Genomic DNA, 14,847 nt, shown 5'->3' with positions numbered 1-14,847 from the left:
TTTCTGTCTTGTTGGTGTGCGGTATCTTTGTATAAATCATGCTTAAACCAGAGCGTTCCACACCTGCAATGTAGGGATGATGACCTCCTCAGCATGCACTTGTCTGCAATGCACAGCATGCTATTGTTTATTCTGTTCATTTTCTTTGCTTTATCTTCCTCTTTAGGTCGGTTTTTATCCTGAACGTATACTGTATCCTAGTCTGATATTTTGAAGGGTACGGCATAACTCACAGACACTTGTCACCGACCCACACAAGAGTAGATTACGACACCGGTCCAAATGAATTGTCCTGATTTTTTCTACAGTAATGAGGCAAGGAGCATGTTGACCTTCTTGTAAAACATCACTTTGTGCTTTATAGGACCATTGTATCAATTTATAGCCAGCCTATGTTTTTAATCATAACAAGGGAACCCAGTTATTAAAATATCGTTGGGTTTTCCTTAGGTATTTTTACCTCACCTCTAGTCAGTAGATCCGACTTTGTTTTCCATTTTTTGTCGAACTGCATACCATTTACTGTGCACAGCCTGAGTGGGGGTGTGCCTGCTGGACCTTTATTTGCCCCTTGTCCCCCCTATATTGTTCATACACGTATCCATACCTCTGAAAGATTCCTTCAAGCAGGAGCATTGCAATCTGTGGAAAACTCCACGCTTCAGGCAGAAGAACTTAAAAGCGGTCTGCTGCTGTACTGGGAGGATTCTATGAGCTCCAGACACATCATTGAATTTTCCTTATTGTGCGTCTCTCCTAATAGCAATGACGTGTGTTCTCTACATTTGTGTTGTTCAACAACCCGGCAAACACAAATACGAGTTACAATGATCTAAGCTCAACTGCACCCAAGCAGCAATTACTTCAGGATATGGTGCAGGAGGAAGACCAAGACGACCCTTGGCAGCAGGTGGAGAGCACAAAGTCATGGACTGTGATTTGAGCTACAACGGAGAAATCCTCCTCTCGAGAGCATTCCGTCCATCATTTGTTTGTGTCATCCTAAGTGGGAAGGAAATGGCCAGACATGGGTCCCTTGATCACTGCACCACTGGATTCAAGCTAGCCTGGCTGAAAAGGGGTGATGCCCCAAAACCGGTCCCAGGATGCTTGTTTCTGGTCCAGGAGGGATCTGGCTCGGACGTTCAGGCTGGACTGTTCCCATGAGGAGCAGGGTCAAGACTGATTTGCATATGACCGGTTCCAAACTGGGGTGGCATGGTGAGCAAAAGACCGATGGATTAAAAATCCAGATCTTTGTGACCAGTAAATATTTGCATTGTTCAGCATTCCGTCCAGGGAGGCCGCCCCCCACGCCTCGCAGCTCCACCTGACTGCACCCGTGCTCCTGTGCCCAGCTGCTGCCGAGTGCCGCGTTCGAGGCCTGCCTCCACCCGCAGGCTACCACCTGCGCCTCATCCCTGGTGGCCAGTGGTAGGCCGTAGGTCTGCCTTTCAGTAATTTCATTGTATTTTGTATTTTGTTTATGTTAGACCTGGAACCTTGGCGTGAGTTTCCCTTCCACTTTTTGCTGATGTGCCTCAGATGTTTTGTTGGTGTTGGCCGCTCAGAGCACTGTGCCACTGCCAACCAGTGCCACAGTGCAGGTGCTCCCTTATGAAAAGTGTATACATTAATTGGTGTCCATGTTTGGCTTATTCGGTTTACTATCAGCCCCTAGTAAAGTGCACCAGGAGTGCCAGGGCTTGTAAATACGAATGCTGCTGGTGGGCTCGCAGCACTGGTTGTGACACCCACAGAAGCGGCCTAGTAAAATATGTCTAGGGTCTGCCACCGCAGAACCTGCGCGGGGTCTGGTACCATCGCACTGACTGCGCAAGTGCACCCACTGGCCAGTCCCTAAACCTTCCCTTAACTACATATTAGTCACCCCTCTGGTAGGCCCAAGGGCAGGGTGCATTGTAGGCATAAGGTAGGACATGCCCTGATGTGTGTGGCATGTCCTAATAGTGAATTACAGCCATTTTTGTTTTTCACTATTTAAGGCTACCTGCTCTCCATAGGCCAGAATGGGCTGCTGGAATTACTACACGCTGTAATCCCAGTGGACTCATAGAGCATGGTAGAAAGTCAAGTTTAGTATGCCTGAACTCAGAATAATAAAATACTTATTTTAGTAAAGTTTATTTTAATATACTGTGTTTGTAAATACTACTTTTAGAAAGTTAGTATTTACTGACCTGGCCATTTCAGTCCGCCTCTGCTGTGTGTGTGTGTTCTGCCTAGCAACAGTAAGGAGCAGGGCTGGGGAATTCCAGGAGACAGGCTGGCTGCCAGGTGGTGGGTAGAGAGATTACACCAGGATGGGTGGGAGGAGTACACCTTTGACTCTGAATAGACCTGTGCTCTGCCATCACAATGCCGGCTCCGCCCCCTGTGGGGCGGCTGATGTCTCTGCCCTGCTGCTGAAAGGAAAGAGCAGAGTCACCACAACAAAGTGCACGCAAACTGGACTGAGCCAGGCCCAGGCCCCCTGGCGACAAAAAACAAAAGAATTGTGCTATAAAAGAAGGAGCCTGGCTCCTAAGAAATCAGATCCTGTTTGCGCCAAGAAGAAACTCTGCCCGAAGAGAAGGACCTGGGAAGGCTGCATGGAGGACTACTGTCTCTGACCTGTGAGACTGCCCTGTGGTGGGTGCCTTGCTGCTGAAGGAGAGGAGGAAAAGACTGAAAGACTTTGAAAATCAACTTGTGCTTAAACTATCTCCAAGGGCTTGCTGGTGAACTTGCCCCCTGAACTGCGCCCGAGGAACAGTGGGCGCTAACCTTCCCTGGAAGAAGAAGAAGCTGCTGTGGGTGGATCTGCAACGCTGACCCCAGAGAACCTGTGTGACCCCTCTCGCTGAGCAACGCGACTCCTGAATCGATTGTGCTGCTGTGAGCACCGTAAAGGCCTGCCCCGTCTGGCCCGAGCAAAGTAAGCAACTGCCCCCTCGAGCCGGAGCTGGGAACGTAAGGAAGAGACTGCTGTGCCCAAGCGCCGAGCCTCTGCGACCCCCTGGCCGTAGAGCTCACTGTGAGGACCGGCGGCGCACTGGTTCGCCTCCCTGGATGAAGCCGTCAGCGCGCCGCGCTGGAAGATTGCCCCAGAGCTGCCCCACCTGCTTCTGAACTGAGACGTGCGCCTAGAAGCCTGGAAGTGCCCCTCGAAGCATCGCTGTCCGCTGACCAAGAGGGACAGCAACGCGACGTGGGACACCCCTCGACGGACTCCTGAGGCCGCCACGAACATTGCCCCCAAAGAACCATGGTATTGTGATCTGTGCGCCTTGGTACGACCCGTACTTGCCTTTGTACGAGCCGTACCTGCTCTGCCGTCCGTGTGCGGCGCGTCCCTGCCTTTGTACGGTCCGTACAGCATCAAATCCATTGCCGGCGCTCACGCGGGAAGCGTGAGGTTTGGCAAGAGGCGTCCCGAACGTGTACGACGAGGGTACGGTCCGTGCGGTTCACGTCCGGCATATGCGTACTCACGCAAGAAGCGTGAGGAACGGCACGACGCATCCAAATAGCGGTACGAAGCATACCGAAGGCACTACGAAGCGCACAATACCCCAAAGAAGCTTATTTTAAATAGAAAAGTGCCATTTTGAGAACTGTGGACTGCCTAAAAGCTATACAAGTAACTGGAACCTCATTTAAGTGAAGAACTGTATTTTTACCAACCTGCTTGAAGAAATCCTTTTATATAAAGAAACTTTATTTTGATATAAAAACAGCCTTGTGTCTTTGTGTGGTGGGGTGGTGATTATTGTGTGGGACATTTTGAATGCTTAACCTAATGCCCTCTGGAATCTAGCCTGACTGCTCGCGCCATGTTACCTAGAGGGTAGGCAGGAGTTATTTTTAAAGAGGTAATCCTACGCCCTGACTTAGAGGAAAGGGTCCCTGCTTGTCGCAAGTGCATACCTGCGCCAACCAGAGACCCCGGATTCTAACAGTTTACTTTTCTGTGACCGTTTTCTTTCCCCTCCTGTTATCTCTGTGCCCTTCTGCCTTTCTGTAATTGTATTGCATTTTGCATTTTGCTTACTTGCTCTGTGACCGTTCTTATCCCTGCTATTTCTTTGCACTTTTGACCTCTGTTTCCCTTTCGCCCGTTCTCCCCGCCGCTGCATCCCCTGTGGCCCTGCCCCCCCGCTCGCCGTAGGTTTGCGTTTCTGTAACTGTATTGTATTTGGTATTTTGTTTACTTGTTTCTGTGACCGTTTTCCCTCCTGTTATTTCTTTGCACTTTTGCCTTCTGTTTTCCCTTCACCGTCCCTTCCTTCCGTTCTTCCCGCTGCTGCATTCCCTGCGGTCCCGTCCCCCCGCTCGCCCATTCGTCGTTCCCCCCTCCCAGCTTCTCCTCCCTCCCACCTCCCCTTCTTATGGTGGCCACTGTGCGGCCGCGTTGCTGGCGCGCCGAAGGCGCGCCCAAGGCAAGCCTGTCTGCGCCCGTCTGCACCTGGACCGCACCCAGCGCCAAAACCCCTGGCCCCTGCGAACGCCACGATGCCCGACTCCTCTACGATGCCAGCACCCTCCATGCACTTAACTCTGGATGAGAACACACCTGCTACCGGGCCACCGCGAAGCGCACCCAAGGACCCTTCACCTGCCGGATCTGCAGCTTCACCAGCATCCGCCCTGCCAAGCCGCCGCCCAGGAAAGAACCCAACTACCTCAGATGCATCCTCCTCAACACCCTCTCCGCCCGCAAAGACGCCGTTGAACTCTGGCAGGTTCTCGACTCAACCTCCCCAGACGTCGCCTTCCTGACAGAGACCTGGCTGAACCCTGCCTCAGCACCCGACATCGCCATAGCCATCCCGGAAAGGCTGCAAGATCACCTGCAGGGATCGCACCAACGGAGTAGGAGGAGGAATTTCCATTGTCCACAAGAACATCCTCAGAGTCTCGACCAACACCGACGACACCCTCAGCACCGCCGAACACCTGCACTTCCAGATCCACACCAACCCCAACACCACCCTCAGAGGAACCCTCATCTACAGAGGCCCCCGGACCCCGACCACAGTTCAGCGACTCCATCACCGACTTCATCAACACACACGCCCTCGCCTCCACGGACTACATCCTCTTCGGGGACCTGATCTTCCACCTCGAGAACAACAACGACACCAACTCCACCCCCCTCATAGCAAGGACACACAGGACCTGCTGTTTGCTTAGCTTAAGCAACATCTCAGCCTCCCTACACACCAGGCCGGACATGTACTCGATCCCATTTGTTCTAATTTTCCAATTTTAGAGGTGGAGACCAGACCGGTGACCTGGTCAGATCACTATATTACATACTTCTCTTGGGAGGATAGTTAGGACTGAGCCTCCAGTACCTCCAAGCATTAACTAATCTTTTGGAAAAATGGATCCCTCTACACTTAGCACAGCGCTTGAAGCCTCTTAGCCAAAATTGGTCGGAGAGCTCAATGCTCTGGTGGCAGAGCTTTCTAGTTGGGTCTCGGCAGCAGTGGCAAGGGTGACTTCTCCCTGTCCGAATAGGCTGACGAGAGAATCTCCGTCTAAACCTTGGTTCAACGCCTCGCTAAAGGGATTGAAACATGACTGTAAGGCCCTGGAACGGGCAGGGAGGAAGGGTGGATATAGTCTGGAGGATAAGAGGAAGCTTAGGGACAAGCAGAAGGCTTATTATGGCTCAATTAAGCAGGCTAAAGGGCAATTCTATTCTACTCATATTGAAGCTGCTAATAACAACGCTAGGGAACTATATGCGATTGTTCAGAGTTTTATGTCCCCTGCGGCTCAAGCCAGTGTAATGCCCTCTTCTCCTTCCTGGTGTGATACTCTCTCCCGAGCCTTTAGGGATAAGATCCTAGGCATCCAAGCAACCTTTATCCCTCAGATTGCCCACGTAGAGGAACTTCTGGTAGGTCCGTCAGTAGGCACTGAACGCGAACTGTCTGAATTTGGCCCAGTTGTCCCTCACGAATGTCTTAAAATTCTTAAGGCTTTAAAATCAGGAGCTCCTTCTGATCCATGCCCGTCCAGGACATTGGCAGCAGTCTCTGAGACTGTTTATAGAGAAGTGACCACTATTATTAATCTCTCCCTGAAGGAAGCGGTTGTTCCTTCATCCTGGAAGGAAGCTATGATTCGGCCTCTTCTTAAAAAGCAATCACTTGACCCCCTCTGTCCTGGGAATTATCGACCTATTTCTTTACTCCCCGCTCTAGCATAAGTATGTGAAAAGGTTGTAAACAAACAGCTGACTGACTTTGTGGAGAGGGAGTCCATTCTACATCCAGCGCAGTCCGGCTTCCGAACTGGACATAGCACTGAAACTGTGCTGGTCGAGGTGGCGGAGGCCATACAGGACTGCTTGGATGCGGGTGGGAGGGCGGCGCTTATCCTGCTTGACCTCTCAGCCGCATTTGACACGGTTCCCCATCCATTGCTCCTGTCTCGTCTGGCCAGGATTGGGATATCAGGTGCAGTATGGGAATGGCTTCGCTCCTTTCTGGAAGCCCAGACTGAGCAGATATGGATGCCACCTTTCTCTTCTTCTCCCCAGGGGGTTTCAACGGGTGTCCCGCAAGTGTCCGCCTTTAGCCCCCTTTTATTCAATATCTATATGACTCCACTGATTTATTTAGCAGAGGAACTGGGGGCTAAGGAGATGGCGTACGCGGATGATACTCAGCTACTCTTTACTTGGAAGAGAGAGGGGGGGTTCGGTATCTCAGGCACAACTTTGCTTGGCCTCAGTTTTCAATTGGATGGGGGAGGCACAGCTCAAGTGCAACGAGGGGAAATCGGAGATTCTGCTATTTGGCATGTTTCCTCCGAATTTCCGAGAGCAGCTCTGGCCACCTGAGTACCCTTGTCCAATTTCCTCCGGGAAATCGGCAAAGAATGAACCTTGGATGAACGTCTTTCTTTTGAGGTACACATTAAGAAGTTGGTTGGTGGCTGCTTCGGTCTGCTTAAATCGTTTAGAAGCTTTTTTCCCCTTCTACCAATAGCAGCGAGATAAACAATTACATGTGCACTGATTATGTCCCGGTTGGATTATGCTAATGCCCTCTTTTCTGGCATTCCGGGCTATCTGTTAAAGAAATTACAGGTGGTCCAGAATACTGCTGCCAGACTGCTATCGGGGCTGTCATCTAGGGACAGTGTACAGAGCCAACTTCATTTATACCATTGGTTACCAGTAGCCGCTAGAGTGAGATTTAAGCTACTGATCCTGGCCCATCGGGCACTTCATGGAAGCGGGCCCCTTTATCTATAAAGGCAGATCTCCTTCTATGCACCTGGGCGGGCATTGCGTTCCGCATCTTTGTATTTTGCTCAAGTCCCACGCTTTAAGCGATAGAGGATCGGGGGTGGCTCTTTCACAGTGAAGGCAGCCACTGCCTGGAACTCTCTCCCATTGACCATGCGCACCATCCAGGACCCAGTGGTTTTTAGAAAAAAATTGAAAACCTATCTTTTTGTTTGAAGTTGAATATAGCACCCTTATAGACTCGCGCCGGGATACTCTTGAGTAACTGTGCGCGTAATAAATGTATATAACATAACATAACCTTCCATTGTAAAAAATACCACCATTCCTCCAGAATAGATTATGTGTTGGTGAATAGAGAAAATTTAGATAACTTTATTAATATATCGATTTTGCCGAGTCATCTATCTGATCACGCTCCCCTCTTATTTTTATATTCTACGGGAGGTAATTGCCCACAATCAAGATGGACGCTGAACAAAATAATGTTATCAGACCTAGGCATTGTCCAGTCCATCAGTGAGTCCTCTCTTGAATTTTTTTTTACTATTGACCTAGGATCAACTTCAATAGACCACGTATGGGACGCCTATAAGGCTAGTCTGAGAGGCATGTTACATGCCCTAAAAACCTCCAAGAACCGAATAAAGATTTTTGAATTACAGGCCCTTGAGAGTAGGATATCTGCTCTAGAACTGGAAAGGGGTGGTACAAACTTGGAGGATATAGAAAAATTAAAGCAGATAGGAAGGAATCTGGAAGAGGCTAGGCAGGTGTTTCCTAGATCAGAAATGTAAGGCCCAATGGCAAGCTAGAAATATGGACATTTTTGAGTATGGGGAAAGAGCAGGGGCCTTATTGGTCTGGAAGGCGAGGATAGATCGGGCAAAAAATAAGATCAACAAACTCATCATTCATGGTTGTGGGAACAAATCTAGTAAGCCTGAAGAGATGCAAAAATGTATCTTATCTCTTTTTTCAGATTTGTATAGGGAGGACCTAGACCCCTCCCAGGATCAGATATTCTCTTGGCTAAGGGATAAATCTCTACCTGTTCTTACCGAAGCCTCCATAGATGTTCTTGATGTGCTCATAACCAGGGAAGAGATCAGGGTTCAAATAAAGACATCAAAAAATAAAAAAGTGGCCGGTCCTGATGCCCTCCCCAATGAAGTATATAAGCTGCTACTCGATGAACTTCTACCTATACGCCATACATTATTTAATTCAGTTTATTGCTCCAATGGGGTGATACCCAGATCCTGGAAGGAGGCCACGATAGTTTTAATACTGAAGCCAGGAAAGGATCCCTTGATGGCTGACTCCTACCATCCGATCTCCCGCTGAATGCCGATTATAAGATCTTTATGGGCATTCTAGCAGGGAGATTGGCGAAACTGGCACCAAATCTGATCAATATTGACCAGAACGGTTTCATGGTGGGCAGAGCAACCCAGGAACAAACCCAACTATTGATAGGCAACATAGACCTGGCGGAGATAAGGGCGATCCCTTGGCAGTAGTGGCCTTAGATGCTGCTAAGGCCTTCGACCGGGTGTGTTGGAGGTACCTCTGGGGGGAACTGGAGGTCATGGGTATGGGTCCTATTTTTGTGCAGACTTTAAAGAACTGCTATCTAGGCGCATTTGCGAAGATCCTCCTGAACGGTTCCCTGACCCCAAGTTTCGACATCCAGAGAGGAACAAGTCCCCTATCCCCCCTTTTATTTAATATTTACATCGAGCCCTTAGCGCAAACTATCAGATTGGATAACACTATCAGCCCGTTTAAATCATCAAATTATGAGTGTAAATTAGCTCTGTACACCGACGATGTGAAAGTGTACACCAATGATCCAGAGCTTTCCATTCCATGACTCGAAAACAGGCTAAGGAATTTGGTTCGATCTCAGGGTACCTTGCCAATTTGGCCAAAACTGAAGTGATGTGCTGGAACACCATGTATAGAGGCGGTCCCACCAGTAAAGAATTCAGATACCTAGGTGTTAAAATTGTTAAGGACTTGAACAAAATCCCCTCGTTAAATCTGGGGGAAATTGAAAAGGAAATTGATTATCTTTTCGCCAAAAGGAAAAACCTCCCTTTGACCATCTACGGGAGAGTAAATCTCGTGAAAATGCCTGTCTCACCAAAGCTGACGTACATTTTCAATGCAATTCCTTAAACTTTCGCTCATAAGAACATAAGTAAGATTTAGGGGAAAATTGGTAGTTTTATATGGGGACAAAAAAGTTTGAGGATGTCATGGAAAAAACTACGAAGGAAACTCCTAAAAGGTGGGTTGGCCCTCCCGGACGTCAACTGGTATTTGATAGCTTTCCAATTTAAGGGCATTAAGATGCTGTTGACTACCCCAGAGGAAACCATGTGGGGCAGATTATTGGGGGAAATGGCGTTGGTTGAGGGAGGTAGTGGACAAGGAGGGTTTCTATATAAATTTAGGGCCCCAAGGTTTTTTAAACGGGTTCGCCTTAAGGTTCTCAAGACTGCCTTGACCATCTGGTATAAAGTAGGGGTGGGCGGAATTTGCGAAAGCGACTTTCACAAATTATCGCGAAAATGTTCAAAATTATCGCAAACAAGTCGGAAATATCGCGAAAATGCAGAAGTTTTTTTCCTGCCTGTTCGGGGTATTTTCTGCGTGGTCGCGGCTCGCTAACTTACCCATGCGGTTGCTCGCGGGCGCGGCCATCTTGTTTTCACTCTTCTCGCGGTGCATGATCGCGAGAAGAAAGATGTGATCGCGCGACTAATGACATTGCTGCGGGCGCAAACTGTCGCGAGACAGCGCAAATGGCTACCAACAATCCAACATTTTGTGGAGAACGCGACCGGATCGGGAAAACTTGTCGGCAAACGCGGGGATTCAGGTAAGGCGATCGCGAATGCGCGAGAATGTATTATTTTACAGCGCGAGCAAGAAACAAATTATCGCTAAACTGCGGAATGTTGAAATTTTGACATTTTCGCGCTCTCCGCGGAACGCGAAAATGTCAAATTATCGCAATTTCCGCGAGCGGAACGGAAATTTAGCCCAGGCCTAGTATAAAGTCAAACGTATTTGGGGTATAGGTTATTTTTCTGACTATGCCCCTATTTGGAATTCTCCGGGGACCCCTCCTTGTATGTGTGATAGTTTGGCTACACCGATTAAAAGTGCCGGTTTTGTGAAGTGGTCGGATCTGGTGGATTCAGGTGGGATTCTTCCATGGGAGATCTTACAAGCTAAGATTGGTCCCATATTTTCCAGGTTCAAGTTCCTCCAATTAAGATCATGGTACGAGGCAGAAGCGGGCGAAATAACAGGGAATTGGGAACTTGAGCAGATATTACAAGACTCCCTCCCCTAAAGGAAAGAAATATCTCTTTGGTACATAAGGTTTCTTGAAGCAGACGGAATTGAGATCCCCCCTCAAACATCGGTTTGGAATCAAACACCACTTGCCTATGGTATAGAAGAATTTTTTGAACCGTCACTTAAGCTACTTTATAAATATATAAAGCCCGCTAGTCTAAAGAAGAACCATTTTTTTGTACTTAACAGGCTTTACTATACTCCGGCCAAGATCGCCAAATTCGCCCCGGTCCCGGCTCCAAACTGTCCTAGATGTAAACTTGCCAATGCTGACGATATTCATTTTTTTTTTTTATGTCCGGAGTTAAGCTCGTTTTGGAAAAATGTGGGAGATTCTATAACATCTATTTTTGAAACTGACATAGAGATAGATCTCCATCTGGTGATTTTTGGTAAAAACGATTCTACCAGCGGGGAGCTCTCACAGATCCAAATGGGCTTGCTGTTATATCTTATACTGTTGGCAAGGAGGGAGATCTGCATAAGGTGGAAAGCTTCAACCCCTCCGGACAGAGAAGGCTGGCTTAAAGCTGCCTTGAGCATGGCACGTTTAGAGCAAGACGGCAGAGAGGAAAATCTACATAATATCTGCCTCCCATTGTTAAGTTGGGGACGGCGCCTGCGATTGATAAATCGTTAAATGATGGGCCTTCTTCCGGGTCCTATGATTACACCAGACCTCAAACACATGAGGAAGGCATTGCGGGCCTAGACAGACGCAGTTAGCAGAAGGGCGCCCAGTAACAAACAAAAAGTCGGCTTGTTAAATCTGCCAATGTCTTTGGTGAGATGAGGACAAAAAAAGAAGAAAAAAAAGAAAAATCGGGATTACAAAATCTTTGGGGTAAATACCGAAGGTGTCCCTTCCTGCCCAAAAAAATCCTGCCTACAATGCATAAGCCCTTGCACAATAGTGCAAGAGTGACTGCATTGTCACTAAGTAGCTGATTGTGAGCAGTGCAGGCAGAGAGCAGGAATGCGTCAGATTTTGGCATAAATGCCGCACTTCTCCCTTCTCCCTTTCATGCAGCGCACCAGGCTGGCACTTCAACAGCTGGACGACACTACTACTGACTACTAGTGCAGGCAGAGAGCAGGAGTGCTTCAGATATTGGCATATACGCCACACTTCTGCCTTCTCCCTTTCATGCAGCGCACCAGGCTGGCACTGCAACAGCTGGACGACACTACTACTGAGTACTAGTGCAAGCAGAGAGCAGGAGTGCTTCAGATATTGGCATATACGCCACACTTCTCCCTTCTCCCTTTCACGCAGCACAGCAGGCTGGCACTGCAACAGCTGGACGACACTGCTACTGAGTACTGGTGCAGGCAGAGAGCAGGAATGCTTCAGATATTGGCATATACGCCACACTTCTCCCTTCTCCCTTTCACGCAGCACAGCAGGCTGGCACTGCAACAGCTGGACGACACTGCTACTGAGTACTGGTGCAGGCAGAGAGCAGGAATGCTTCAGATATTGGCATATACGCCACACTTCTCCCTTCTCCCTTTCACGCAGCACAGCAGGCTGGCACTGCAACAGCTGGACGACACTGCTACTGAGTACTGGTGCAGGCAGAGAGCAGGAATGCGTCCGATATTGGCATATACGCCACACTTCTCCCTTCTCCCTTTCACGCAGCACAGCAGGCTGGCACTGCAACAGCTGGACGACACTGCTACTGAGTACTAGTGCAGGCAGAGAGCAGGAATGCGTCAGATATTGGCATATACGCCACACTTCTCCCTTCTCCCTTTCATGCAGCACAGCAGGCTGGCACTGCAACAGCTGGACGACACTGCTACTGAGTACTGGTGCAGGCAGAGAGCAGGAATGCTTCAGATATTGGCATATACGCCACACTTCTCCCTTCTCCCTTTCACGCAGCACAGCAGGCTGGCACTGCAACAGCTGGACGACACTGCTACTGAGTACTGGTGCAGGCAGAGAGCAGGAGTGCTTCAGATATTGGCATATACGCCACACTTCTCCCTTCTCCCTTTCATGCAGCACAGCAGGCTGGCACTGCAACAGCTGGACGACACTGCTACTGAGTACTGGTGCAGGCAGAGAGCAGGAGTGTGGCAGATATTGGCATATACGCCACACTTCTGTCTTCTCCCTTTCATGCAGCGCACCAGGCTGGCACTTCAACAGCTGGACGACACTACTACTGAGTACTAGTGCAGGCAGAGAGCAGGAATGCTTCAGATATTGGCATATATATCGCATTTCTCCCTTCTCCCTTTCACGCAGGGCACCAAGTCGTCATGCTGTGTGTGGGAAATATCAATAAATCTGGTCCGTGGTCCGCACATGGGAAGCGCCTTACAAAGTTTTTGCAGATTCATGAAACAATTGCAAAGTTATTAACAAATGGCTCATGAATTTGCTATCTGAATTAAAACATTGAGTACAGAGAAGCCACTGCCGACCCTACAATATGCACATAAATCACGGCTGGAAGAAGAAAACCTTTTCTGTTCGACCGAGCTCAAGTCAGAAACCCTGATGTTGGTGATTCACATCACAACCCCATTTAATTGGCCTACAAATCTGGGGTTCTGCCCCAAACACATCACAGAAAATGAGAGATCAAGGTTTCATACATGATACAGACCTTCCTTTCACATCTCAATCAGTGCCAGAGTCAAGGGTGGGATCTTCCAGCTGTCCCTACTTAGGCAACTCTGTGGCTCCTGAAACCATTCCCCAGATCAAGCTGACTGAGGATGACACCTTGATGACACTGACCGAGTCCACGCAGGGCATAAGTATAACTCGCCCCGCCATAGGTTTGAGATGTAAACAGTGATGTGATATGTGTGACCATACGCGGTGCATCACAGCGATGCAAGGTATAGTTATGTCCGGTAAGTCTATCTGGTGAATTTCAGTGTTTTTTTGATTTATAAACATTATGTTTTGACATCATTAGAAGACCTATGCATTACTCCAATTCAACCTTTGCTTTTTTCAGTGAATTCTCATGGTTTTTGTAATATAAAGTAGTATCTTATTATGATACGTCTGCATAACAGGTTGGTTCTAGTGTTGTGCGTACTCAACTTACCACGAATCCACAGCTCTACTGATTCCGCCTCACACCTTCAAAAGGCACCGATCCCTGGTGCACACTGACATCCCTCCCTTGTTACGCACGCACATTACACATACTCTACAATCACATACCTTTTTGAAATAGAATAAGACTCTTTTCAGCTGGACGAAGGCATCGAGTGGTTTTCAGAAGAGAGGCCACAGAAGTCTGGAATGACTGGTCATCGTTTTGAACGCCATGATGTACACGAAGACAGCTCTTTGCATAAGACTGGAGATCAGCAGAGCTCTGCGCTTTGGGATTGTAAAATATTTCTCGCTCTACTGCAAGACAGAAGGACCAGGAGAGACAGAGTGGGTACAGACTGGAAGAATAAACAGCTGTGAGACTGTGCGGGGAGCAATGAAGCAAAGGTGCTCTTCAGCAAGACCAACATAGGTCTACACTGTTTTCCAGTAATAACAACAAGCACTTAAGAGGCACTTTCCACCATCAATGTAAACATTTGTAAAGTGTTAGAAATGACTGACTCCATTGATATAACAATACAAGAGAATTACCATGATAATTAGGATCCATATTTGGATTACTAGACACATCACAAACAATGATTGTTCCAGGGCATCTAATGTGTGCTACTATTCAGGTCTTGATTTCAGCCATATCGTAACAAGATCACAGAAGAAGCACACAATACCCAACTTCAAGATCAACACCAACCATCTCCTGCATGACCATCAATCTGGGAGCAGATCGAGCTGCAGCAAGGAGACAACTAAACTACATATCAGAGGCCGCATCCTTCTGATTACCCATAGAGATGACCCCTGCCTCTGCTATTACTGAACCTCTCAGCTGCCTCAACACTATTGGCCACCCCATCCTCATTGACACTGTTTAGTCTCAAATTGGTTTCCATGGAGACACCCTTCACTGGTACTCCACTTGCCTATTCAACTGACATGAGTTGATTCACATGGGCACCTGCTGGTCCCCAAAGATGTGGCTCACCTATGGAGTACCTCAGAGTTTCATACTGTCCTACATCCTCTTCAGTCCCAAAATTAAGCCCCCTCTGGCTCTGCTCACAGATGACATGAAAAGTCACCACTACACTCATGACAACTGTATTTGAAG

General features: G+C 48.3%; 1 protein-coding gene across 1 annotated transcript in view; it reads right to left on the bottom strand.

Moving 5' to 3' along the window:
• The window catches only part of LOC146869094 (uncharacterized), a 260,701-nt gene that overhangs the window by 93,023 nt on the left and 152,831 nt on the right, over positions 1 to 14,847 (bottom strand). Inside the window, exon 5 of the mRNA XM_085599811.1 lies at positions 13,842 to 14,033. Within this exon, the coding sequence (XP_085455937.1) occupies positions 13,842 to 14,033 (192 nt within the window). The remainder of the gene's footprint in view (positions 1 to 13,841; positions 14,034 to 14,847) is intronic.

This window comes from Triturus cristatus, chromosome 1_1 (genome assembly GCF_964204655.1).
Source record: "Triturus cristatus chromosome 1_1, aTriCri1.1, whole genome shotgun sequence".
In the NCBI taxonomy this organism is placed as follows: Eukaryota; Metazoa; Chordata; class Amphibia; order Caudata; family Salamandridae; genus Triturus; species Triturus cristatus.
The sequence above is the reverse complement of the archived record's forward strand: the minus strand, read 5'-3'. Positions and strand labels throughout refer to the sequence as shown.